The sequence below is a fragment of the Vespula pensylvanica genome, chromosome 18, assembly GCF_014466175.1.
Source record: "Vespula pensylvanica isolate Volc-1 chromosome 18, ASM1446617v1, whole genome shotgun sequence".
Lineage (NCBI taxonomy): Eukaryota > Metazoa > Arthropoda > Insecta > Hymenoptera > Vespidae > Vespula > Vespula pensylvanica.
Window position 1 is genome coordinate 3,685,017 of NC_057702.1, and position 24,000 is coordinate 3,709,016.

A 24,000-nucleotide genomic window follows, 5' to 3' on the forward strand; every position below is an offset into this window, starting at 1 on the left:
AGAGAGAGAGAGAGAGAGAGAGAGAGAGAGAGAGGAAGAGAGAGAAAAAGAGCATAGCGCTTTTCTATCGTATTTCCTGCCACGAAGGTTAAAGAGATATTGGAAGGAAACCGGTTGGACAGAGAAGGTGCTATATCGGTCTGTAGCATTAAATGCTCCAACAGCGTATTGCCTAAGAGCAACGGTAATTCGCGACGGGGAGTAGAAATTCACCTACTCGTTTTCATCCCCGTGAACCTCCATCAACCCTATCCAGTAACAAGTTCCACCTTGTATACGTAGTTCCATTGTATAAAATGGAATGCCTCTTTCTCTCTCTCTTTCTTTTTCCTCTCTCTCTTTCTCTCTCTCAGTTTTCTACCTTGCCCTAGCCTTGCTCTCGCGATGTCAGAACCTCCAGTGCTTCAAGGACACTTCAATGTCTAGAGCAACTTTATCCGACTTCTTTCGAAACTACCAGATATATATTCCATTTCATTTTTTTCTCCCCTTATTAATTTTTAACAACGAGGTACGATGGAAAAAAGGAGAAAAGGAAAAAGAAAACAAGAAAGAAAGAAAGAAAGAAAGAAAAAAAGATTTCATCGGAAAATATTGTTCGTTATCGTACGTATCTGCATACTTGAATTTTCTCATTTAAAATATCCACGTACTGACTTAAAGCTATTTATGATTGTTATTACGTCTTACGTCTGTTTCATTCGTGAAACGATGACTCGGTGATACGGCAAAGGAGCAAATTTAATTACGTCGAGGTTCGTGGAATCGAGCGTAATGGAATCGAGTGTCAGAGTAGAGAACGCGATTAATAGTACCGGACCTACGTGATTTTCCTTCTGATAACTTTATGATCGTGTCAGTAATACATATATATATATATATGTATACACAGCATACAACCAACGGAAACATAAACACGCGTTTATACGAATGTACGGACACGTACGTCATCCTTAATTCATCCTTAACTTCAAGTTGACATTTTCTTGCGGTCCTACGAATACACAATAATAATAAATACACCTATATAAACTCCTCTTTATCTTCTTATTCTTTTTCTTTTTCGTTTTCTTCTTCCTTTATCTTTGTCTTTTTTTTTCTTTCTTCTTTTTTCTTTCCTCTTCTTTTTCCGTTTCGCGCCGTAATCATTAAATTTAGCTCGTTATCACAAAGGACAAGATTGCATTATTATACACTAGTACAAGCAACGATAGAACCCGCTTTGCTTTCTCATTATCTATTTGGGTTACTTCACCTACGCGTAGTACCTCTAATCACTGATTGTTACACGCTATTACTCATATAGGGGCACTTGAGAATCCTTGTTTTTTTTCTTTTATTTCTGTTTTTCTTTTCTTTTCTTTTCTTTTTTTTTCTTTTCGTTTCCTTCGAATTTTTGCTAGTAAGCTTTCTCTTCTCTTTTAAAAGATAATTGTTTAGAATCATCGATGTTCTCTTTTTTATCCTGGATTCTTCTGGAAATAATTTTTTCCTTTTTTTTTCAAGACAGGGATAGATAGATAGAGAGAGAGAGACAAATATATATATATATATATATATAGAGAGAGAGAGAGAGAGAGAGAGAGAGAAAATATTGCAAATTTCGTATTTTTAGAAAGTATTTTACCAGAAATAATAGTGAGCTTTCTCTTCTCTCTTAAAAAATAATTATTCCAAATCACTAATTTTTTTGTTCTAGATCGAAATAATTTTTTCCTTTCTTTTTCAAGACAAAGAGAAAGAGAGAGAGAGAGAGAGAGAGAGAGAGAGAGAGAGAGAGAGAGAGAGAGAGAGAGAGAGAGAGAGAGAGAGAGAGAGAGAGAGAGAGAGAGAGAGAGAGAGAGAGAGAGAGAGAGAGAGAGAGAGAGAGTAATATTGCAAAATTCTTATTTTTAAAAAGTATTTTATCACGAGGAGTAGATATGATAGAGTAGTAGAGAGAAAGAGTAACAGAATAATCGTTAAAATGTGCATAATCTTTTATATTTTTGGCATCGTTACGAGAGTACGTCGACTGTGTAAAAAGGGAGCAACAAAATTCGCAGTGCTTGTTTTAACGCACCGCATCGTCTTAGCTAACCGTACGATCGAGAAATCGGGATCTCGTGCCTTTACGTTTATCTATAAAAAGAAATGGTAAGTGGACGGGTCGGGATCTAAAGTTTGGAGTGTTTATTGATTCGTACTTGAATTTTCGTGATGTCGACGAAATATGTAATATCTTTCGTTCTCGGTTAACGATCAGTCTGTTCCGATTGAATAAGTTTTCATGCGTATCCTTCCGCTTGATATGATCAAACGAAGTTAAAATAAAAAGTTAAAGCGAAATATTGGACATTTTCTGAAATTTCGTTCCATGCGGAATATATCAGAGACGAGTAATAAAGAGAAATAAAAAGAAATAAAAAAGAAAAAAAGAAATGGAAAAAAAGAAAAAAGAAAGAACAAAAAAAAAACTTTAGCAGATCAAATTAACAAATCGTTCTCTTCGCGTTTCATATTAGTAATATGTGATCTCTTAATGGAATCTCTACTGCGAAAATTTGTCGAACAACTCGGTGGGTAGCAAAGAGAACAAATGGTTAAATGTGATTTACCGAAGAGTCAGTTGAATGCAAAAACGAGGGCTACGAGCGAAATGCGTGAAGAAAATTAAGAGATGCAACGTCGTGCTAAATTTAAAATACTGTCGAAAGAACAGCTTGGGTATACGAATTTGAACGTCATTTTTACGGGTTAATTAATAAAATAAAACATTTGAGTTTGGACATAATCCGGATAGATAGATTTTTTTCTCAAACTTATTGCACGCAGTAGTATCCTATTGTACTTTTTCTTTTTTTTTTTACTTTCTTTCTTTTTCCCTTTTCTTTTTTTTTTTTTTAACTATAATATTACATTATAGGTTTATTGGCAATATTCTTCACTTTGAAACTTTTTGTAAGCGTCGAATATCGCGACCCGATAAGTGTCCTACCATTGGACGATATTTGGGAAAAAGTTTTGAGAATACAACGACAGCTGTTACTATCTCGGAAATGCGTGCGATTTAGAAAAAAGTAGACTTGGCTTCATGCCCGATGACACTAATCACGATGAAAATCTTCCCGGAACTTTACCGTCGTGAGAATGATACTCGTAAAAATGTTTAAACTATTACGATCAAGTAACTTCCACGAATTTTCCGATTTTCTTCTTTCTTTCTTTCTTCCTTTTTTTTGTTTCGAGAATCCATTGTACACGAGTAAATGCGGTTAAAATTATTTTTACATCCAATTTCGACAAATATTATTATAATTTAGTTGTTCATTTTATGAATTTGTTTTTCTTTTTTTTAAAATTTTACTACCAAAACACTTGATCGGTGTAATTAATTAATATTTGTATTTAAAATAAATTATCATTGATAATCATGGCAAAATGCCGTTTCGATTAATAATTCATTTACTTCAGAAGTCAATTGAAATTAAATCGAATTAATTACGTTACATGTTTTAACATAAAACTTACATCTATGTAATAATACATTTTACTATTATGTATCTTTGAATACAAATAAATTAAAAAAAAAAAAAAACGATGTGTATAAATTGATCTATTTAATTTACTTTATGTTTTGTGGAATTAATCATACTTATATAAGCAAATGATGTGCTTAATAATTGTGGATTAAATAATTATATTGCCGGATAATTGATAGGGTAAATTATTTGTAAAGAAAATTCTTTGGTTAGAAAGAAAAAAAGGGAAACAAAAAACAAATAGGAAAAGGATTTTCCGACTTCAAGTTTCTTTACTCGTAGTTAGAGACGGCAGAATCGATTTCGTCTCGGTGTATGTGCGTGTGTCAGAGTTACACTTTCACTTCTAATGGATCCCATCCGGATCGCACTTAGGAATGTCTTAGGTTGCAATAAACGGTATGTCGACGCGAAGACCCAGAAAAAATGAGAGGAATGTCGAGAAGACACTCCGAATTGAAAGCAACGGAGAAATAAACAAAAATGGTAAATAATCTTATGGTGAATTTTATGGATATCTCATTAAACTGAAACGATTAAATTACAACATTTGACTTATTTAAAAATAATTATTGAAAATTTTTAAACGTTCTTGACATTTGCGTTATAATAGTGTCGATTATATAAAAAAAAAAAAAAAAAAAAAAATAATAAATGCATAAAGTTTAATTAAATAAAATCAAAGTAACAATTGGCTTAAAGGATAAAATTTCGATATATCTCATTTGTCACGTGTGATTACGTGTATATTCAATTGTTGCGTTATTTTATGTGATTTAAGAAAAACCATTTAGTCTATCGATAGGTATATAGAATAAGAAGGGATATATACACACGCACACGCATACACGCACACATGCATATATACACATTGCGTTAAGGTCTGCTTTGGAAAATTTATCGACGGTTACCATGAAATCCGAGTACTCCGAGTGCTCTACGACTAACTAACGAGATTTTATATCTTAAAATGTTTCTTGGATGGCATCCACCTTGGTGCATTATCTTTTCCATAAATCGTGTACCGAAACGTTTTTAAATTTAATGCATAAAAGGACAACGTTCCGACAATGTTCCGAAAGTGCTTCGATATATCTAAATATATTTTATCGCACAATTGTATGTCAGTAGAATTGCAATGAAATATCAAAAATAATAGGTTAATTGTCGACGATTGAATTCTATTGAAATAATTATTTTTTTTTTCTTTTCTTTAGGCCTCTCACATATGATTTTATATATATTGGTTTTTTTTTGGAAAAATATGCTAATTATATAACGCCATTTTCTATGGTAGTAATTATGTCTTTCAAACTATCGATCTTTATGTTTCTGAGACTCTTTTAACTGGGAACAACGACATATGGTTTTACCCAACTCCAAGGTAACAATGACAGCTTCGGGGAGAAAATGTGCGACGTTTGATATTTTTGGAATTGTTGACCGACATATCATCGATGTCAATGCGCTTTCATCTCGTATTTCTTCGTTGTGCGAATGATGGGAAGACGATAATAGTATGGTAAAGGTGAATATATGTCATGGGTTTTAAAAAAATCGTACTCACACATGTGTTCACCGAGTGGCCAAACCTGAGGACCAGAATTGACTTCCACCAATACGGTCGGTGTGCATATTAAAAGGACGAACAAATCGGCCACGCTCAAATTTACGAGAAAAATGTTGGTGCTGTTTCTCATATCTTTGCCTCGTAGAACGACCAAAGGTACCTATTAATTTTATATTCAAATGTAATAACTTATAAAGGATGGTTAAAAAGTCCCTAAGTGGGGTCTAAAATGATTTTTAAAAATCAATTATTCATTTTTCAACAGTTCTTACAGAATAATTTTGTTTTCAGATTGTAAAACTACAAGCCTAATCGTAAGTCCAAAAAGTCATGAAAATGAACAAATTGATTTTTAAAATCATCCAAGAACTTTTTTAAACCCCGTACTCTGTAGATATATAAATTACGAATTAACGTTAACGTTAATGTCAAAATAATTACCATGAGATTTCCTATTATACCAAGTGCCATGACGATTATGCAAATAATCATAGATGTTGTTCTAATATACATCGGTAACATGTAAAGCGTCGAAGTTGCATTTTTAGGTTCGATCACTGAAACTAAAGACGAAATTGGAATTTGTATTAGGGATACGTATGTAGATAGATTTATATTTCTGTTCTTTTTCCTTTGTTTAAAAATTTACCTGAAAACCCATCCAAAGCGCCACTTCTAATGACGGTCGTATAAAATGACGAATTTAATTCTAGTGCGACGCTCGACATCGTAGAAAGCATCTCTTCTCGCGAGAAAAATTCTCAAACCTTTCCCTTCTTTTTCACGGTTCTTCTTTCTTTCTTTCTTTCTTTCTTCCTATCTTTTTCTTTTCTTTTCTTTTTTTTGTCCACGGCGAAGAATTTCTTACGCCCCATGCAATACGAACGCGTCTTGCATATTCGCCTATCTTGGTTTAAAAAATTTTCATTGCGCCTACCTTATTATTATTATTATTCGTACGTGAGTTAATGAAAATTCGGAGTTATACAAGTAGGCAAAATACGACTGTAGTATCTAACTCAACGATCAAACGATTAATCACTTTAATTCGACGATCGTCGAATGAAAAAGGACGTAATGTTGATCGGCTTAGTTTCTTTTTTTTTTCGTTCCGAACGATCCATCTTCCAATAGGTTTTGACATATATCGTTTGTTAACGCTTTTAATTTACTTAGTTAACACTCGAAATTCATTACACTCTTCGATATGTTTTTAGTTCGTGTTAGTTCTAAACACGATGATACACAAGTGTCGAGAAATTTAGAACGGTTAACGACCAGGCCGATGTAATCCCATCGAGAAAATAAAGTTAAGGTGCGAACCGTGATGACATACGGTAGAGCTCGTCTCGATCTTGAAGTAACCACCGCTTGCATCAAGACAGGAGTGTTAAGTGACATTATAAACTGCTTCTCGTAACTCAATAGCTGTCGACTCTCTCGCGATATCCTCTCGGGTTAAATCGATAAATCCAATGCCGATTATTATTATCAGTTCAGAATTCTTTTTCTCAGATTTTCTTTTCACTTCTTTGCGAGTCCTCGAAGCTCCCCAGGTTACCTTGGCACGTCTCATTAACATCGATTAACTTCCTATATATAACTAATCGATTTGAATTTATGCCAATCGGTCGTTTTCATTTACAGTTGCACACATTAATCAAATAATTAATAATAAAAAAACAACACCGAGATAATTAATTTATCTCATCCGAAAAAGCATAAAATATTACAGGATAGATACTCTACGACGTGGATCGAGTTCTTCCTAGTATAACTATAAAATGAAAAGGTGTTCACGGTGCGAGAGAGATAGCTTCTTCGTGTCGATCATCACAGACGATTAAGTTCACTCCTCTTCCGTCGTTTTTCACCTTACGAATCGATGCTTGTATTTGAGATAGCTCGATATCATTCACGCCCAGAGAGGTTTACGATCTTTCTCGGTTATATGCTTTTGGTTTCCAACAATACTGAGATCGAGAGTAACGGAGTAACTTCCCACCATTTACGTTTCTTCGGAATCTTTTATCTTCGATTTTGTTTATCTACTTTCTTCTTTCGATCGATATTTTCGTTGCTTTATCTATTAACACTACACGTTTATTCGTCATTCTTTATTTTTTATATTCCGAGAAATTTGATGTCGAGACAATCGTTATATTGATGCAATGACTCGTGACGAAATCGTACCGTAAACAGGGTGTTATGTCAGAAACGCGAAGTGTGGCTTACAAATTGTACCGCTAAACTGAATGGGAATACTCGGCCCGCCACAAACTCTCAAACGGCGTTCTCCTTTTCTTTCGAGCATGCGCTTTTTATACGACGCGTGCTTACCAGCCACTCTCCCATACCAGTATCTTTTTCCGAGTATATCCTTGCTAAACGATAGGAAGAGACAAGAGGAGGAGTTACAGCTGAACTCTACTTTCGATTGGCTTGTTTATTTACATTACGTACGAAGGTATTTGTTATTCAAATCACTGTACATACGTAAGAAAATAATCATGTTATCCAATGAAAACTAATTGTAAGATGATAATGATCTTAACATTTATTGCCTCTTCGAATGACTTATTCTTACAAAGTTTTCTTCTTTGTGTTTCATCGACGATGTTTTCTAAATCGATAACATGTAGTACGGCAAAACTACACTTTGAAATTATTTTCTTAATTAAGATAGTCGAGTCTAATTAGGCGAAATCCGATTTAACTAATTTCATACAGAAGTTTAATTCGACTAATTTTAACGAAAAAAAAGTGTATATGACTAGAATTTATTTATTAGCTATTATTTTTTTTTAGGTATCTTAATTAACGCAGTCATGTAGGTTTTGCATTGCAAATTCAACTTTTTACGAATCAAATCAAATTTTACTACAAAATTATCTTTTCTTTCCTTGTTATAATTTGTAATAAAAATTAAAATCAAAGATAAATTTGTTGTTACAATATAAAAAGTTTTATTGTACCTACATATATAAAAATAAGACTTTACTTTAGACTTTGAAAATTCGTTGCAATATTAATTATAGTTAAACAACGATTGAATTTGGTTTTGACAGTATTTACGGTGCTACTTATAATTAATCGTAAACTCAACATTACATCTTTTTCTCGCGCAACAAAGTAAAATCGTAGTAATTTTATTCTTTTTTAAATGAATAAGTTTCTAGAGAGATCTCAGTATCGACGTTTGATTTTCTTGCGATTTTTACAATTTACGAGAATGAGTAATTTTTTATAAATTGTAAGGATATCATTTGTGAAAAAACAATTGTAAGAATATCAATCGTAAATCATAGATTTGAGATTGGAACAAAATATGAATTCATGCAGATTTTCACTAGATCGTTAATTGTTCAACAGATAATTAAAATAAGAATTAAGATAATAAAGATAAGATTAAGATAATGAAGAAGATAAAATAATAAGTTATGATTTGAAATTCTATTTTTGAGTGCATTTTTTCAAAATATTTTTTCGTTACTTTCTATTTCAGAAATTGGAAGACGATAATATGGAGGAAGAATTTCAAGATGAAAATTTGATATGTATCGTAAATTTGTGTTGGAAAATTTATAATGAAAACAAATATTAAATGAATGTCCCAACTTTCAAGCTTCATAAACAAAATATTGGTAACAATGACTCGGTATTACTATTCTTCTTCGCTGTGTTAAACCTAAATTTTCTAAGTACTCATCAAATTACTTTTATATCATTGACGAACTATATCTGAGGATTGAGAATTAAGTTCATATTCATTTTTTCTCGATATAAATTAATAAGTTTAAACTCAGAATAATGCTTATTGTCGATTATTATAATATTCGCAATTAAACAATGAATTCAATTTCAAAAGATATCTGCATAACGTTGTTTCTTTTCTTACGAAGAAAAGCAGCACTTACGATCGCCAATACGAACGTTCTTTTAGAAAGATGAGTATCATAGCCGATGACGTCATTCGTAACTATAAACATCCTTTTCTCAATGATTTTTATATACCGCATAGCGAACCGAACATTATGATATACATAGATAGAGATTGGTTGGTCAAATATTATCTATCCTTTCGTAAACAGGTTTATATATTACCAAGAAATCTTTATCTTTTGCGAAACATGCGAAATTATTCGACAAACGAACAAGATTCTTGGTTCTAACGTTATTAAAGTTTTAAAAATACTTTCTCCAAGTTTCTCATGTTCGGATATAGATACACATATATGTGTATACGTATATGTAGTACATTTATGTACATACATCAATGATTTATCGAAAAGTTTGACAGATGAATGGATATATGTATATATGTATAGGCGAGCTTGTTTTCGTACTAAGGAAAATCGGAAACGAAAAAAGCGTTCTAGCTTTCTGTTAAAAGTCGTTCTTCTGTGTTATTGTTGGTCGATAGCCAGACCGTGTACACACGTATTTCTTTTTTAATCTTTTTCTTTGAACCACGGAGAATAGATTAACGGCATTTACACGGTGACAGAATAATGATAGATTTTTGCCTTTTCGTTGAAGTTAATACATTTCGTCGAATCCATTTCCTCTTTTTGATGTGGTACATTTTTAAAAGAGAGAGAAAGAAAGAAAAGGAGAAAAAATTTTGATAAATCAGCGGAAAATCTATAATTTTTTTAACATACATATTATTGCGTATCATAAAAGAGAGAGAAAGAGAAAGAGACAAAAAACATTGATAAATAAATGTAAAATATGTATTTTTTTTAATATGAAAGTTATTATGTATTATGAGAGAGAGAGAGAGAGAGAGAGAGAGAGAGAGAGAGAGAGAGAGAAATAGTGAAAAAAAATGTTGATAATTGAATATAAGATTTGTAAGAGTGTTAAATATATACATATTATTATGTACCATAAGAGAGAAAGAGAGAGAAAAAAAAATGTTCATGAATCAAAATAAAATTTATAATATTTTTAATATACAGTACTTTTTTATTACGTATTACAAAAGAGAGAGAGTAAGAGAGGGAGAGAGAAGAAGAGAGAGAAAGAGAGAGAGATAAACGTTGATAAATTGGTGTAAAATTTGTAATTCTTTTTAATATATACATCATTACATATTGTAAAAAAAAGAAAAAGAAAGAGAGAGAAAGGAAGAGAGAAAGAGACATGTTCATGATAAAATAAATGAATGTAAATTTTGTATTTTTTTTAGATATAAACATTATTGTATATCATAAGGGAAAAAAAGAAAGAAACCAATATGTTGATAAATCATTGTAAAATGTATAATTTAAAAAAAAATATGTTCGTTATTACATAACACAATTTTCTTCGATGTAGGAGATTCCTCAAATCAAACTTATCTATATATATAATATTGACATAACATTGTTAACATATAAGTCACCCTTGCGTGGTAAAACTATTGTATCATAAACGGTTATGGTCCTCTTTCTTTAAAGTATGTTACAGGTACATATACGTTCACTCATGCATACATACATATACAATCCTAGTTATACTTATACAATACCATTGTAAATAGATAGATCGTGTAAAATGTATTCGTAAGAGATTTCAGTACATACAATTGAAGATTACAAGAGAAAAATAAAGAATGTCATCTAAAATTAAAATTGTATTAATGTATTTTTGCATTAATGTAATCAATGTATTTTTACTTATTGTAATTTTTAATTGTAATGTTTACGTAATGTTTATTTATAAAAAAGTATAAAATCAATCATGGTTACTAATGTAATAAGTCATGTAATAAATTTAATATTTCCATGCAAGTTAAAAAATTGAAAAGTCTCAATGTACGTCATTAAACAGTGTTTCTTAAAATATTATCGTGATAGATTTCCAAATTTTAACAGAACATCTTGGTTATTTTATAGAGTAGATAGATATTAATAATAAAGAAATTAAGCATATAAATTAAAGAAAAAGTTAAGAAAAAAAAGGAAACGAACATTTATTTTCAAATTTTAATTATAATGTAAAACAAAATATGATGTGAAAAAAATTATAAACAAAAATAATATTTATATCCATAATTTTTCACGAAACATTTATTGACTGATGAAACATAATTCGAGAACTGCTGCCATAAACAAATAATATAGGCTATTAAAAATCTAATTGTTAATAATTACATATTGCAACTTTTTGTTTTTCTAATATTCCTTCTTTTATCTCTGTACCTTTTGATCGACAACCATTTATATCATAAAATATTAAGCATTATTATTAAAATATAATAAAACTATATTGTTAACATTTTCGTAATTGTTATTGATAATTAAAATGAATCTGATGTTGTTCAATGAAAATGATTACAAAGCTACTGAACTGTTCGCGTGCCGTAAAATTTTTCAAATTCAAATTTCAAATTCACCAAGTATTTTTCTTTGTAAAAAATAATATTCGTCCGATTCTATAAAAAAAATCTAGAATATATATTTGAATAATTGTAACATTGACCGTTTATCAACTCAATTTAACATTACATTCATTTTTACATATATTACATTTACATTATTACATTTACTTGTTTTTTTAACGTTCAATTGCTTCTAATACCTTCTAGCGTTAATATAATGCTTGAACTAAAAAAAAAAAAAACTACGCTACTTTTAGTATCCTTCTGGATACACAAAGTTCTCTGATTTGGATATTATATATAATATTATATTTATATATATACAGAGTTCGAACAAATATCTTGTAACTTTTTTTTGTAAGTTGAACTCAAAGGAAAATTTATTAAGAAAAATTTGTCTATCGTTCTGAGTCAGCTGCAAAATTTGTGAATGTGAACAATTTTTTTTTATTTCTCGAATTATAAAGATCGACATAGTCTTTTTAAATGAATATTTATAATTTCTTTTCTTGTACTTTTATAATAGTGATTATTTCCAATCGAAATTATATCCAGTGAAAAACTGCTACTATGCGTTTGAAATAATCGATATCTTAAGTATTAAAGTAGTTAATTTCATAATATGAAAAACAATCATCAAATTATATAATATTTTGAGATTTGTTTCAAATGTAGATCATTGGTTATTAAATCATGAAAATACACAACTTCGTCATTTGTAAATACTATATCTCTATAAGATTAAGTATTAATTATAGTATAGTATGAATCTTTCAGTCAATCGTTAGGATGTCGATTATCTTAAAAACGATGCACAGTAGCCATTTTTTACTATTATATAAATATGTAAAAAAAAAAAATTATAGGAAATCATTTAAAAATAAAACCATGTTGATCTTTATATCTCGAGAAAGTCACGAAAAAAGATTTTTACGTGCACTTTACACCTGACTCAGACACGTGCAAATTAGTCTTATTAAATTATCTTGTAATTTCAATCAGTCACGATATATATCCTCGTACATCTATGGACGTATGACCTATATAGATAGTTTTAAATTATATCTATTTTATCATGTATATGTAAGACTAAAGTAAAAAAAGTTTCATGAAAATGTGAAATAATTTGTAACGATACGGAACTAAAAAGGATTATCAATGATTAATTACGATTTGTAAAATTTTTATCAATGAAAGTTAACGAGATTAATCCTGTGTTGGATTTTAGATCGATAGAGATAATGGTAGGAGATTCGACGTTTCCTATAATAATATTATTAAGCAGTGTTATCAAGGAAATTTTACATCAACCAGATTTAACAAATAATACGATAGTTATGCAAGGGTTAGTTGTGTAATGAGTATTAAATATATGTCATCTGACAATCGATATACTACGATAAGAAGCTTAAAGATTATTAAAGGTGGTTCTCACGTTGTTTTTACGAATATACAGAAATAGTGCGATAATTTAGTACATTTTTTAACGATGTTCTAATTCCTTTAATCGTACGGAACGATCTTTTCTTTGCAAGGACACTCACATACGAAAGATTCCGAAGAATTTGTTTTCTGTGATTCGCACGAAACCAATTGTTTTTATTATACGAAATCAATTCGTTCGCAATAAAAATTTCCAGGAAAATAAAGGTTCGTCTAAGATGTCGTCGAGTACCTATAATCAAAATACGAAATTCAATCCTTAACTCGATGAAAATTGTGAAAAAAAAGCTTGCTTTGAGAGCGCCTGGTTTGCGGACGTACAGGTAAAACCTTAGAAATTCACATAATACATGTCACGGCTTCCTTATAAAGCTCGCATTTTTCAATACCAAGGTCTGCACTCGGAAGAGAGACCCCAGTCTTCGAATATAACGGGTTTCGATCAACTACTTTGAAATATCGTTAATCAAACGCGTAAAACTCGATCGAACGTGAATAATTTTCTTTATTATTTTATAAACGTATCGTACGAGTAATAATAAAAAATAGGATATGATAAAGCGTGTAAGTGAAAGTTTAGTGTTCGAATAAAAGAGAAGAAGAAGGAAGAAACAAAAGAAACATTTTTTTCTGCTTTACGACTTATATAACGAGAGAAAGTAATTGATCGAGGGAAGAAGAATAAGAAAGGAATAAGATAATGGAAAAATTTCGACAATGGGGTCTCATTTGCGCGATCATTGCAGCATGTACTTGCGGAGTTCGTACGGAATGTGAATCTCGAGGACATATTTCCTTGTTGACGAGCATTCACGATGACGCACCTTGTAAAAAAATATCTACAAAAGGTGTTTTGCTTTACGAGGCAGCAAAATTATTGACGGAAATTCATAACAATAAATCAAATACCATGGACATAGGTAATTTTAGAATTGTTATAACTTGTTAAAGATATCAAATGATGCGATACGATCTTGCGATTACAGAAATAGCTGTTTTCGATACGTGCGGTAGCATCACGGGTGCATTGAAAGCAGCTATGAAAGCTTTAGTTGCAGCGGATGTTAATTGTTTGCAAGCACCTCATTATTTGGGTAAATATTTTGTATCTGATAAAATGATTTAACGTGAAACCATCGAATTTTTTGATAATTTTGATGACACGTTGTATATCCGATTATTCATTTTGTTTTTTTTTCTGTTTAACTTACAGGTATAATCGGTCCCGATACTACAACCAATGCTGAAGCTGTTCACAAAGTAACATCTATATTAAAGATACCACATATTGTTAGAAAAGTATCTAACGCGCCGTATCTTCATCAACTCGTCCACGAATCTGATTCCTACTTGGTCGAGGTAACGAGCATTTTTGATAATGACATTGCGATGTGATACAGATGTAAAAGAAATATGATATTATTATTTATAGGGAGTTTTAAAAATCGTTCAATTGTTGAAATGGAAATCGTTCACATTGGTTGCTAACGTCGAAGAAGAATTAGACGACGATGTGCAAAATATCGCTAAGAAATTAACTATGGCGGCGATTGCGAAGAACTTATGCGTTCTTGTTCACAACGACGATGACGACGATGACAACGACAAAGATAACAATAACGATAAAAACGAAGGTAAAATAAATTTCGTTTTCCAAAAAAATAATTGCTTATTTTAAGGAAATTTATATCTCGTATTATTTTATATTTCTTTATTTATAAATTTTATTAAATATTATTTTTTCAGACTATACGTCCCATGTTATACATATTGGACAACCCGACAAAGGATTTTTTAATAAATTTGTAAATGCGACTGTTCTTGTTGTTAGCGAAGGAAATCTCGATGAACATTTGAATAGTGTTGATACGTCTAACACCATATTGCTTTTGGAAGATTCGAGGTAATGATCTTTATATTTCTACTATCAGTTAATTATAAATTAACGATCAGTTGAATATTTCCTTTGTTAGGTGTAATAAAGAAACAAAAGATCTATTAAGAAAATTAAGAGTATGAGATAAAACACTCGAATTTCGGAAAGTTTAACGATTTTTAATTTTTCTTATGGAACGTCGTGCATTCTTTTTTCTTTCTTATTAATTGAATATTTTAATCAATTGCTATGAAAAAATTATTAAAGTATAGTTAATGATTAAGCAGATATTAATGTGTGAATTATACTATATATTTAAAAATAGTAATATTATAAAATAATGATACTAATGATATAGAGGTAAATTTTGGTAACTGTTAAATTGTTAACCAAGGTCTTGTTAGATGGTTATTTACGTCACCAGATTTAACAGCTTTAAATCTGTTTTGTGTGATTTTATAAAAGTTACGATATACTAAATACAGCTTAGAAATTTAGAAGAACTACAAGCGAGAATTATAAACGTCTTTAATCAAATAATATCTGAAATGTTAAAATACAAAGAAATACAATTACAAGATTACAAGTTGATTGCATAACAAAATAGTCGTGAATATATCGAACATATATTAAATTTACTAAGTTATTATCTTTTTTGTTATTATAAACTAATTTTAAAGTCTTTTGTTTTCAATTAATAATTTTAATAAGGTGATAATTAAACTAATTGTAAGATTTAATTTTTTCATGTCTCAATGGTCAATTTTTTTTAAGTTTACATTTGAAATATAACTATACAAACTAATATCTCGTTAATTATTAACTTATCTAACAATTCTTTTTCAAGATAATTGAATAAAATATCTAATCTATAATTAAAAAAAAAAGATGTTTCGTAAGAAAAAACTAAAAATCGTTAAACTGCCGATTTAATCGAAAGTACTCTTATTTCGTATTCTTAAAATATTTGACGTGTGAAGTAAAACTTCTTTTTAATAGATTTAATAAATTTTTCTATTGTCTCTAATAAACGAGATATTCAACTTGATTCTTAATTTATAATCAACCATGTATATATTGAAACGTTGTAATAAATGTTACGATTCGTTACGTAAAGAGAAGTATTACCTGGACTCGAAAGAAGAGTCGATACATCAAAATGGTGGTCTGGAGGTGATGGAACCGATAAGTATGATGCTGAAGAATTAAGAGAAGTAAGATGGCTCGAAGATGCGATTGAAATTTATATTAAGGCAATCGATATGGTGTGGTAAATACATAGATTCGATTCATTCTTATCGTATTAAATAATATATCATTATAATTTGTTTTTACTGGTAATAACTTCGTTGTTATTTTTAGCAAAAAGAAAAAATGCAAGAACCCAATGAACTCCGTAGATTGGAACAACATTCTATCGAACGTATTGATATCTCATAATATTGAATCACAGGATGCCCCACAGTCTCTTGATCTCTTGATAAAAATGAAAGGTTCCAAATTAGAAAATCTTGGCAGCGTGATCGTAAAAAAGAATTCGGTGAAGATTCAATGGGAAGAGGAAGATGACGACGACGACGACGACAATGACGATGACAATGGAAAGAATGACGATATACCAGATGCATTTGAGAAAATCGTATCGGAGGAAAAAGGTACTCGTTCTGGATGTGCAACGAAGGAAATGAAAATGTTATACGAGAACGGACACGACACGACTCACATTCTCGTATCTGAAATGGACGATAGCGAATGGTGGACCATGGTAAGTGATAAAAAATTTGAAAAAAAAAACAAGAGAAATAAGAAACGAAAAAGAGAAAAAAAAGAAAATCTATCATTTTCCTTACTTCACTCGTAAAAATTGATTTTTAACGTTTCATAATTTTTTTCATTTTCATTTTTTCGTTCTTGTTAATAGGTTGGTACGGTCAGTGGCGTGGGTGTTGCCATGTTCGTTGTTGGTATTCTAGCCGTTTATGTCGTATACACGAATATACGTGGTCCAGTACAAAAGAATAACAAATCTCGGATCGACAGAGACACAAGTTTGAGAAGAGTAGGAAGTGACAGGGAATTACCTACATCTGCTCGTACTACGAGACAAACTCGTGGAGCACAGAGAAGAGACAGTAACAGAAGCATCAGAAGTAATATATCCGACAAAAGTGTTTAAAACGTGAAAACGTGTTTTCTTTCTTACTTTCTTTCTTTTTCAATAACGATAACTGATGTTATTAAATTATCTTTAAATTAAGATCAGAATGCAATTTTAAATACTTTGTAAAAATTGGAAATTAAAATGATATTAACAATAGTTGGAGGGAAATAGAAATATATTACATTGTCTCGAATAAATTAATTAAAACGATCTTTTGTTATATCATCGACAAGTGCACATTGATTACTTGATCGTTCAACATTAATTTGCCATTCTTTTAATGTCAACAAATATGCATACATATGTACATACATACATACTACATACATACATACATACAGACAGATAACAGCAAATACACACACACACACACACATGTCATTATTGATGTTAAATGATATTAAATAAGCATGCTTCAGAGATTATATATTGTTTTGTTTTACATTTGTACGTCGGGACTTCTGTTAACTGTTTTAAATACATCAGTTTTTTATTGATCTGTTATTATATTTACCTTTAGTTAATGATACAAATTTTTTAATCAATTTTAATCAATATTTTTTGTTTGCTTAATTAAAATTTATAATTGCAGTAACTATACATACATTTTTTTTTCTTTCGTTTTTTTTTAGAATAAAATAAAGAACAATAAAGGATAAATCAGAAATTGTTTCATAAAAAAAAGGAAGAAAGAAGATAAAAGTAAGCTACGTTCAATTGTTTCTGAGAACTTTTATAACATTTATTATAAAACATAAGCATACATATACATAGCATACTAAATAATAATATTATCACTTCAAAAAAACAATTTAATTTTGATACTTTTCACAAGAATAAAATTTTTTTTAATATCAAGTTCGTGTTTTAAAAATTCATAAAACTGTAGATTTATAATTCAATGCATAATTTCAATTAGATTTGTTTAATTAGACTTTTTCATTAATTCACCTATTGTTCACTAATGAAAATTCACTAATTGAAAACATTAAATCTAGGATGACAAGAAAAATTAATAATTTTTAAATGTATATGTTTATCCGTGAAATATTAAAAAATTTCCAAATAAAGTCCAAAGTAAAATACAAAATGGTTATTTTAGAAAAAAAAAGAAAATAAATAAATTAAAAAGGACAGAATAGTGAAATAAAGAACTGTCTTTTTAAATAAAAAACATATGGTCATTATATTTATTATAATATTAATGAATTATTAAAACTTTGATTATGCAAAGTAGTGAAATCTTTGATTTCACTTATATCTTATTATCAATGAAAAGAAAACGAAAAAAAAAAATTTACAATTAATATGAAAAGAAAAATTCATTGATCTACTAGAGGACGTTTCAGTCAAAGAAAATTTCTCTTCATCTGATCAATACTCTTCAGACATAAAAAGGTATGATAGTACTTATTTATTTACATATTTATAAATTAAATTGTCCAATGAAAAACAGAAACAGTAATAATACTTATTAAATATTTGTTTAGTGGTAATATAATTGTATATGCGAAGAACAAAGATTTTATATCAATGTGACGTATTTATAGGTTATACATTCTACTGTACATCAATTTAACGTAGCGATAGTATATGATATTCTACTGTATAAACAATATTTTTTATAGTATAAAGAATTTTAAAACGTGATATCAACAATGTCAAGATATATGAGAAGGGGAATATTACCGTTTGAGGACAAACGTTTTGACAGTCAATTATTTTACAAGAAAAATATTTTTCAACTAGACCTTGATCACATTGACAGCCCTCAGGAGTTAAGACGTCAGAGATATTTAAAAATTCAAAAAAGGTAAAACGTATTACAAAAAGAATTGAAATACAAAGAAATGAAGTGATCATTGACAATAGAATATATTTAAATATATATTTCAATTAATATTTATCGTTCTTGATAATCTAAGAAATTATGTTTATATAGAAATAGAGATATGAAATATAATGCTGGACGAGACATAATCGAAATTTTTAAATCTGACGATGAAGAAGAAAAAGAAGAAGAAGGAGGAGAAATGGAATTTGAACCTAGTAACAAGTCCGAGAAAAGATATAAACGATCCAAACATTATGCCAATCAATTTATGTTGTCTGAATGGTTGACTGAAATGCCTTGGGATATTCTAGGCAATTGGTTTATGGTAGTTTGTCCTGAAGGCAAAAGAACCTTATTAGTTGCACGCAAAGTATATATCATATATATTGATATAAGCTAAATAATAAGGAAACATTTTATTATAAATAAAAATATTACAATTATTTTAATAGAATACAACAAAGGCTTTTAACAGACGTGGTAATAGGGTAGGAAAATTTCAATCTTTACTGCCTGGAGGAAATCCTGATGAACATCATAGTCATTGCACTATTTTGGATTGTATATGGATAGAAAAAAAAAAGACATATGTTGTCTTGGATGTGCTAGCATGGTCTAATCAATCCTTTTTAAATTGTGATGTAATATATATATATATCTATATATCTATATATATCTCATTTATATCATCGAATATGTTATAAAATTGAACATTTCTTTTTAATGAAATTTTTTATTTCAGACAGCATTTCGATTCTTTTGGTTGAAATCAAAATTTGAAGATATAGCAGGATTGAAATATGGTGGAATTCGTAACAATACTTATCCTATTTTACTTTTACCACATACATATTTTGGTTGTTCTCTAGAATCAATCGTAGCGGATGTATCTGCTATAGCACCTTTGGATGGAATTTTATTTTATCATAATGATGCATTATATACTCAGGGTCGCACACCTCTTGTAACATGGTTGAAGGCTTTTATGTTACCTGAAGTACTTGGAATATCTTTACCTTCTCCACATGACAAAATACCTGATGATTACATAGACATCAAGCATTATTTGCTAAATTTCAAAGAAAAGAAGCAGAAGGAGAAAGCAATTGCTTCAACAAGCAATGTAAGTTTGAAAAACATATCACTAAAAACTGATAATGAAATTGAGTCATTACTAAGGATATTAAAAAATTCATTATAATTGTTCATATAAATTTTATTTAATGATATGTATATTTTTTTTATATAACAGATGGAAATTGTGGACGAGGATATTGAAACAATATAAACTTGGACTTAAACATAATAGACAATCTTCTGACTGAAGAAATATACAATATATAAGTAATTGATGTTCTAATTTAATATAACTAAATTATATTTCATTCGTAACAAATTTATTATCTGTGTAATAAATATATAATTAATCTAATCAAAAAGTAAAAAAAAAAAAAAACTATATAACCATATGTCAAATACATTATAACTCATCATAAAAATAATGCATGTAACATGTCTAAAGATTTTTCTGTCATATATAATAAAACACGCTTCATAATTTCTGGATGCATTATCTTCATCTAAACAATAACAATAATAAATAAATAAATAATAATTTTAAATTTAATGCTATTACTTTATATATCAGTAAATTAGAAAATTTATTTATAATTAACAACTAACCTTGTTGTTCATTAAAGTTCCTCTAGGTAAACTGATTCTATGTAAAGTGCATAGTCCTAATTCTAATCCAGCAATTTTTTTCATTTGAACCTGTAGACACTTGCGAAACCTTTGTATGTGTTCAATAGTCAGGTTTATTACTATCTGTGTTTCATTATTTTGATTTTCCATTATACTGTAAATTAATTTATGATGTAAATTTTTATTATTAATATATTATATATATATATATATATATGTATATGTATATATAATAAATTATAATAATTATAGCTCTTTTAAATATTAATATCAAAACTTACACATTTAAAATATTTATTAGATCTAAGGTACTAAATTTAGCAGTAATTGTATTTGTAGATGATAATCCAGGCACTATATATTCTAATCGAACTTCTTCGGTACTGTTCGGATAATTTTCTTCGCTAGTAGGTAAAATTATAATTGGAAGTAGCCACATCAAATCGTCTTCTTCGATAGGTAATGCAATTATAAGACAGTCAAACATACGATTAAAAGTGGAATGTACAACTTTCATACAGGTACGAGTACCACGGCACAATAACAAAGGCAATTTGACAGAATTGCCGGCCTTTAAATCATTATTTGTCTTCAATGATAGAAAAAATCCTATATAAATACACTTTTCTATATTTTTCTCTTGATCAAGTTTTTTTGCATAAACTTCAACCTGTAATAAATAAATAAATAAATATATATATATATATATATAATCTTTTTCGTTTAATGTTAGCATCATTACACATAATTATCTTGTTTAGTTTTATATATTTTTTAATAATTTTAAGATATGAATAAAAGAAAATAAAAAAAATTATAATAGATAAAACTTAAACCTTTAGCAAAGGTAAATTCATAATATCTGATATTGTATTTTCTATAATAGATAAATGTGCATCATATGCAACATTTTCTTGTGACAAATTAGTTGCTATTTCTTCCCTTAATCGTTTTCCATATAATTTGAGAGTAGTTTTATCATCATATTGAAATCCAAATAATGCTGATACTCCATAAATATTCCATGTTAAAGATATTATTTCTAGAATATAGAACGTGTGAAAATGTTAAATTTATTATAAATATATGAGTACAAAAGGAAAAAGATACATAAATAAATAAAAATATATTTTTCTAATTACTGTACCATCTAATGTTGTTGTGTCCCCTTCCTCCTCTGGGGTTAACGATTGTTCTAAACAAAATTTTAATCTAGGTGTACTATACGGTGTTTGCACTGTTATCCGACTAGTACCGGGTAAAGTACTTGTATTTTCCATTATTCGATAATTAATACAGTAATATATTTATATATAAAATACACTACATAAAATTCATAAAACTTCATTCTTAAACTTTTGCAAACCGTTCTCCCGCCAATTAAAAAACATATATCTACAATTTTCATGAGATGTGCAAGTTCGTTATAACATTGCCATTGGTGCCATCTAACGGATAAAAATAAAATAAACAAAAAATTTAATATCTTTTAATTTAATGCAGATACAAGATGTATATATATATTTTTTTATTCAATAAATAATTTAATTTAAAAGAGATACATAAAACAAAAAGCTTTAATAAATTATTTTGCTGGAGAATCGAATGTAATGTGTATGAAAATTAGTTAAGCACGCTAATTGGTTCGTCCTTGTAATTGATTCTTATTGGATAATAGTGCTACCAATAAATTTAAATATCGAGAACGTTGTTTTGCATTCGTCAGAATGATTTAGTAGCTGTCAAAGTTTTGTACACGTTTGTTTTTATCATCATATTTAAATAATTATTAAAATATTAATTAATTGAATATGAATTAAAATATTAATTAAAAAATATAAGTATCGATCAGTAAGTTGTAAGGAACGCGTACGTGTAAATAAATCGATATATGTTTTTCCTTTTTTATTTTTTTATTTAAAAATAAATATTTATAAAGGCTCATAGATTATACAAACTCTTAAATACTCTCTTTGGTTTATAACAAATATATATATATATGTATATATATATATATGTGTGTGTGTGAAATTCCCTATATATAGTATAATTTGTGATATTAACTTTAATCATAAAAAGCTAACCTAAGTAATCAATGTAATTACCGTCCCAATTGTAAATATTTTTTATATAAACATGATTGATAATATTGTACAATATCTTTCGATATTATTATTAATAACGATGATGGCTTTTAGAAACTTTCCTTCTACATAATTAAATTTTAATGCTATTAGAGCCACTTCGAATAACCTCGGCTAACTTTAATCAAAGCTTAATTCGATCATCAGTGTAGCAGACAGTAAACCTTGTAAATATATTCGTTCTTGATCTATATTTTCATTATATCAATAATCATTTAATAATCTTATATATAATAGTGAAACAAACAGAATATTAATTAAAATAATCTTAGAGAATATATATTTGCATTCCATATGCATATTTCATACTATGTATTTTCATACTATGTATATCTGAAATGTTTAAGTGGTTATTGATATCACGGGAATATAGGTTAGAATGACATATAGTTAAAAGTTCTACTGTTGGCTAAACTGCTGGCATCGAGTTATCCTTGATTAAAAAGTTAATCAAACTTCGGGTCAAAATGGCGTTCGTTTAAAATGGCAAAATTGACAAAATTAGTGACGCAACGTGATTCTGTTACTGAGATTACTGATTGAGATCTATGATCTTGACACGTTTTGTTAAGAATTCAAGACAGTATGAGTAATAGTAGAAATTCTCTCTTAGACGCTATACAAAGTCAGACGTTATGTAAATTAAATATATTCGACGTTATACATATGATGTTCGTTTGAGGATTATTCTTGCAAGAAGTTATGTACCTAACAATATTTAAAACGTTATAAAAAAACGCTAAATATTTTGGTTTTGGATGCTCAATTAAGAATTTGTCAATAAATCTGAGGACTTAACTCTACATATATACATATATTTTAAAACATATACCTTTATTAGGTGATATTTCAATGAATACGAGAAACTTTAATGACATTACGACATCTAGTGACAATGTGACGTACCGCTCCATTCGCGCGGAGAGTCAAAGAATTGAATTTCTTTAGCCTATCTCAAATCTAAGAAATATTTTGAGAATGTTAGAGCGTGTTATTGAAAGTTTAAATAAAAAAAATTAAACGGATAAATACATATTAATTTTTAACCTGTAAAATAAAAGACATCGTTCTGTATCATTCAAAACGCAAACAGTCGTGGCAATTTATGTATATGATCTTTAAATGGTATATAGCAACCGCTACAAGTGCTATTGACATCTAGCGGTACTTCGATGAAGGACACTCCTGGCGCCATCTACCGAGACACTATCTTCTGAGACTCCATCTACCGTATTTGTTATTCTTTAATAAGATCAGAGCACAATACCTACCGAGATAACAATTTAAGTTAAAAGCAAACAGTATTTATCCGAAGAACTCCATTATTGTCATATAACAATACTTTTACGAATATAAACGGTGAACTTAAGAAAGAACAAT

General features: G+C 29.0%; 4 protein-coding genes across 4 annotated transcripts in view; 2 read left to right on the forward strand and 2 right to left on the reverse strand.

Moving 5' to 3' along the window:
* The window catches only part of LOC122635412 (growth hormone secretagogue receptor type 1-like), a 14,187-nt gene extending 6,810 nt beyond the window's left edge, over positions 1 to 7,377 (reverse strand). The window contains exons 1-3 of the mRNA XM_043825608.1: positions 5,741 to 7,377; positions 5,533 to 5,654; positions 5,089 to 5,251 (exon numbers count right to left, since the gene is read on the reverse strand). Of these exons, the coding sequence (XP_043681543.1) occupies positions 5,089 to 5,251; positions 5,533 to 5,654; positions 5,741 to 5,831 (376 nt within the window). The 5' untranslated portion in view covers positions 5,832 to 7,377. The remainder of the gene's footprint in view (positions 1 to 5,088; positions 5,252 to 5,532; positions 5,655 to 5,740) is intronic.
* A 5,918-nt stretch (positions 7,378 to 13,295) lies between these two features.
* Positions 13,296 to 17,148, forward strand: LOC122635410. Its single transcript, XM_043825606.1, has 8 exons — positions 13,296 to 13,821; positions 13,888 to 13,995; positions 14,115 to 14,260; positions 14,334 to 14,535; positions 14,648 to 14,804; positions 15,895 to 16,047; positions 16,140 to 16,542; positions 16,699 to 17,148. The coding sequence occupies exons 1-8, from the start codon at positions 13,602 to 13,604 to the stop codon at positions 16,951 to 16,953; spliced, it is 1,644 nt and encodes a 547-aa protein (XP_043681541.1). The 5' UTR covers positions 13,296 to 13,601; the 3' UTR covers positions 16,954 to 17,148.
* A 967-nt stretch (positions 17,149 to 18,115) lies between these two features.
* On the forward strand, positions 18,116 to 20,333 carry LOC122635415 (snurportin-1). The gene is made up of 5 exons (XM_043825613.1): positions 18,116 to 18,751; positions 18,881 to 19,142; positions 19,225 to 19,413; positions 19,515 to 19,895; positions 20,025 to 20,333. The coding sequence occupies exons 1-5, from the start codon at positions 18,597 to 18,599 to the stop codon at positions 20,058 to 20,060; spliced, it is 1,023 nt and encodes a 340-aa protein (XP_043681548.1). The 5' UTR covers positions 18,116 to 18,596; the 3' UTR covers positions 20,061 to 20,333.
* LOC122635416 (centromere protein L-like) lies at positions 20,219 to 21,867 on the reverse strand. The gene is made up of 5 exons (XM_043825614.1): positions 21,624 to 21,867; positions 21,313 to 21,518; positions 20,758 to 21,146; positions 20,456 to 20,630; positions 20,219 to 20,352 (listed from the first exon to the last, which is right to left on the reverse strand). Exons 1-5 carry the CDS (start codon positions 21,754 to 21,756, stop codon positions 20,263 to 20,265), a joined length of 993 nt encoding a protein of 330 aa, XP_043681549.1. The 5' UTR covers positions 21,757 to 21,867; the 3' UTR covers positions 20,219 to 20,262.
* Between the last annotated feature and the right edge of the window lie 2,133 nt (positions 21,868 to 24,000).

Bases quoted from the DNA above. Each gene is read 5' to 3' on its own strand.
- LOC122635415 (XM_043825613.1), top strand. From the start codon at position 18,597: ATGTCAAGATATATGAGAAGGGGAATATTACCGTTTGAGGACAAACGT. The intron at 19,143-19,224 runs GTATATATCATA...TTATTTTAATAG, and splicing joins CCTTATTAGTTGCACGCAAA to AATACAACAAAGGCTTTTAA. The intron at 19,896-20,024 runs GTAAGTTTGAAA...TTTATATAACAG, and splicing joins CAATTGCTTCAACAAGCAAT to ATGGAAATTGTGGACGAGGA.
- LOC122635416 (XM_043825614.1), bottom strand. From the start codon at position 21,756: ATGGAAAATACAAGTACTTTACCCGGTACTAGTCGGATAACAGTGCAA. The intron at 21,519-21,623 runs GTACAGTAATTA...TCTATATTCTAG, and splicing joins GGACACAACAACATTAGATG to AAATAATATCTTTAACATGG. The intron at 21,147-21,312 runs GTTTAAGTTTTA...TATTTATTACAG, and splicing joins TGAATTTACCTTTGCTAAAG to GTTGAAGTTTATGCAAAAAA.
- LOC122635410 (XM_043825606.1), top strand. From the start codon at position 13,602: ATGGAAAAATTTCGACAATGGGGTCTCATTTGCGCGATCATTGCAGCA. The intron at 13,996-14,114 runs GTAAATATTTTG...TTTAACTTACAG, and splicing joins GCAAGCACCTCATTATTTGG to GTATAATCGGTCCCGATACT. The intron at 14,261-14,333 runs GTAACGAGCATT...TATTATTTATAG, and splicing joins CTGATTCCTACTTGGTCGAG to GGAGTTTTAAAAATCGTTCA.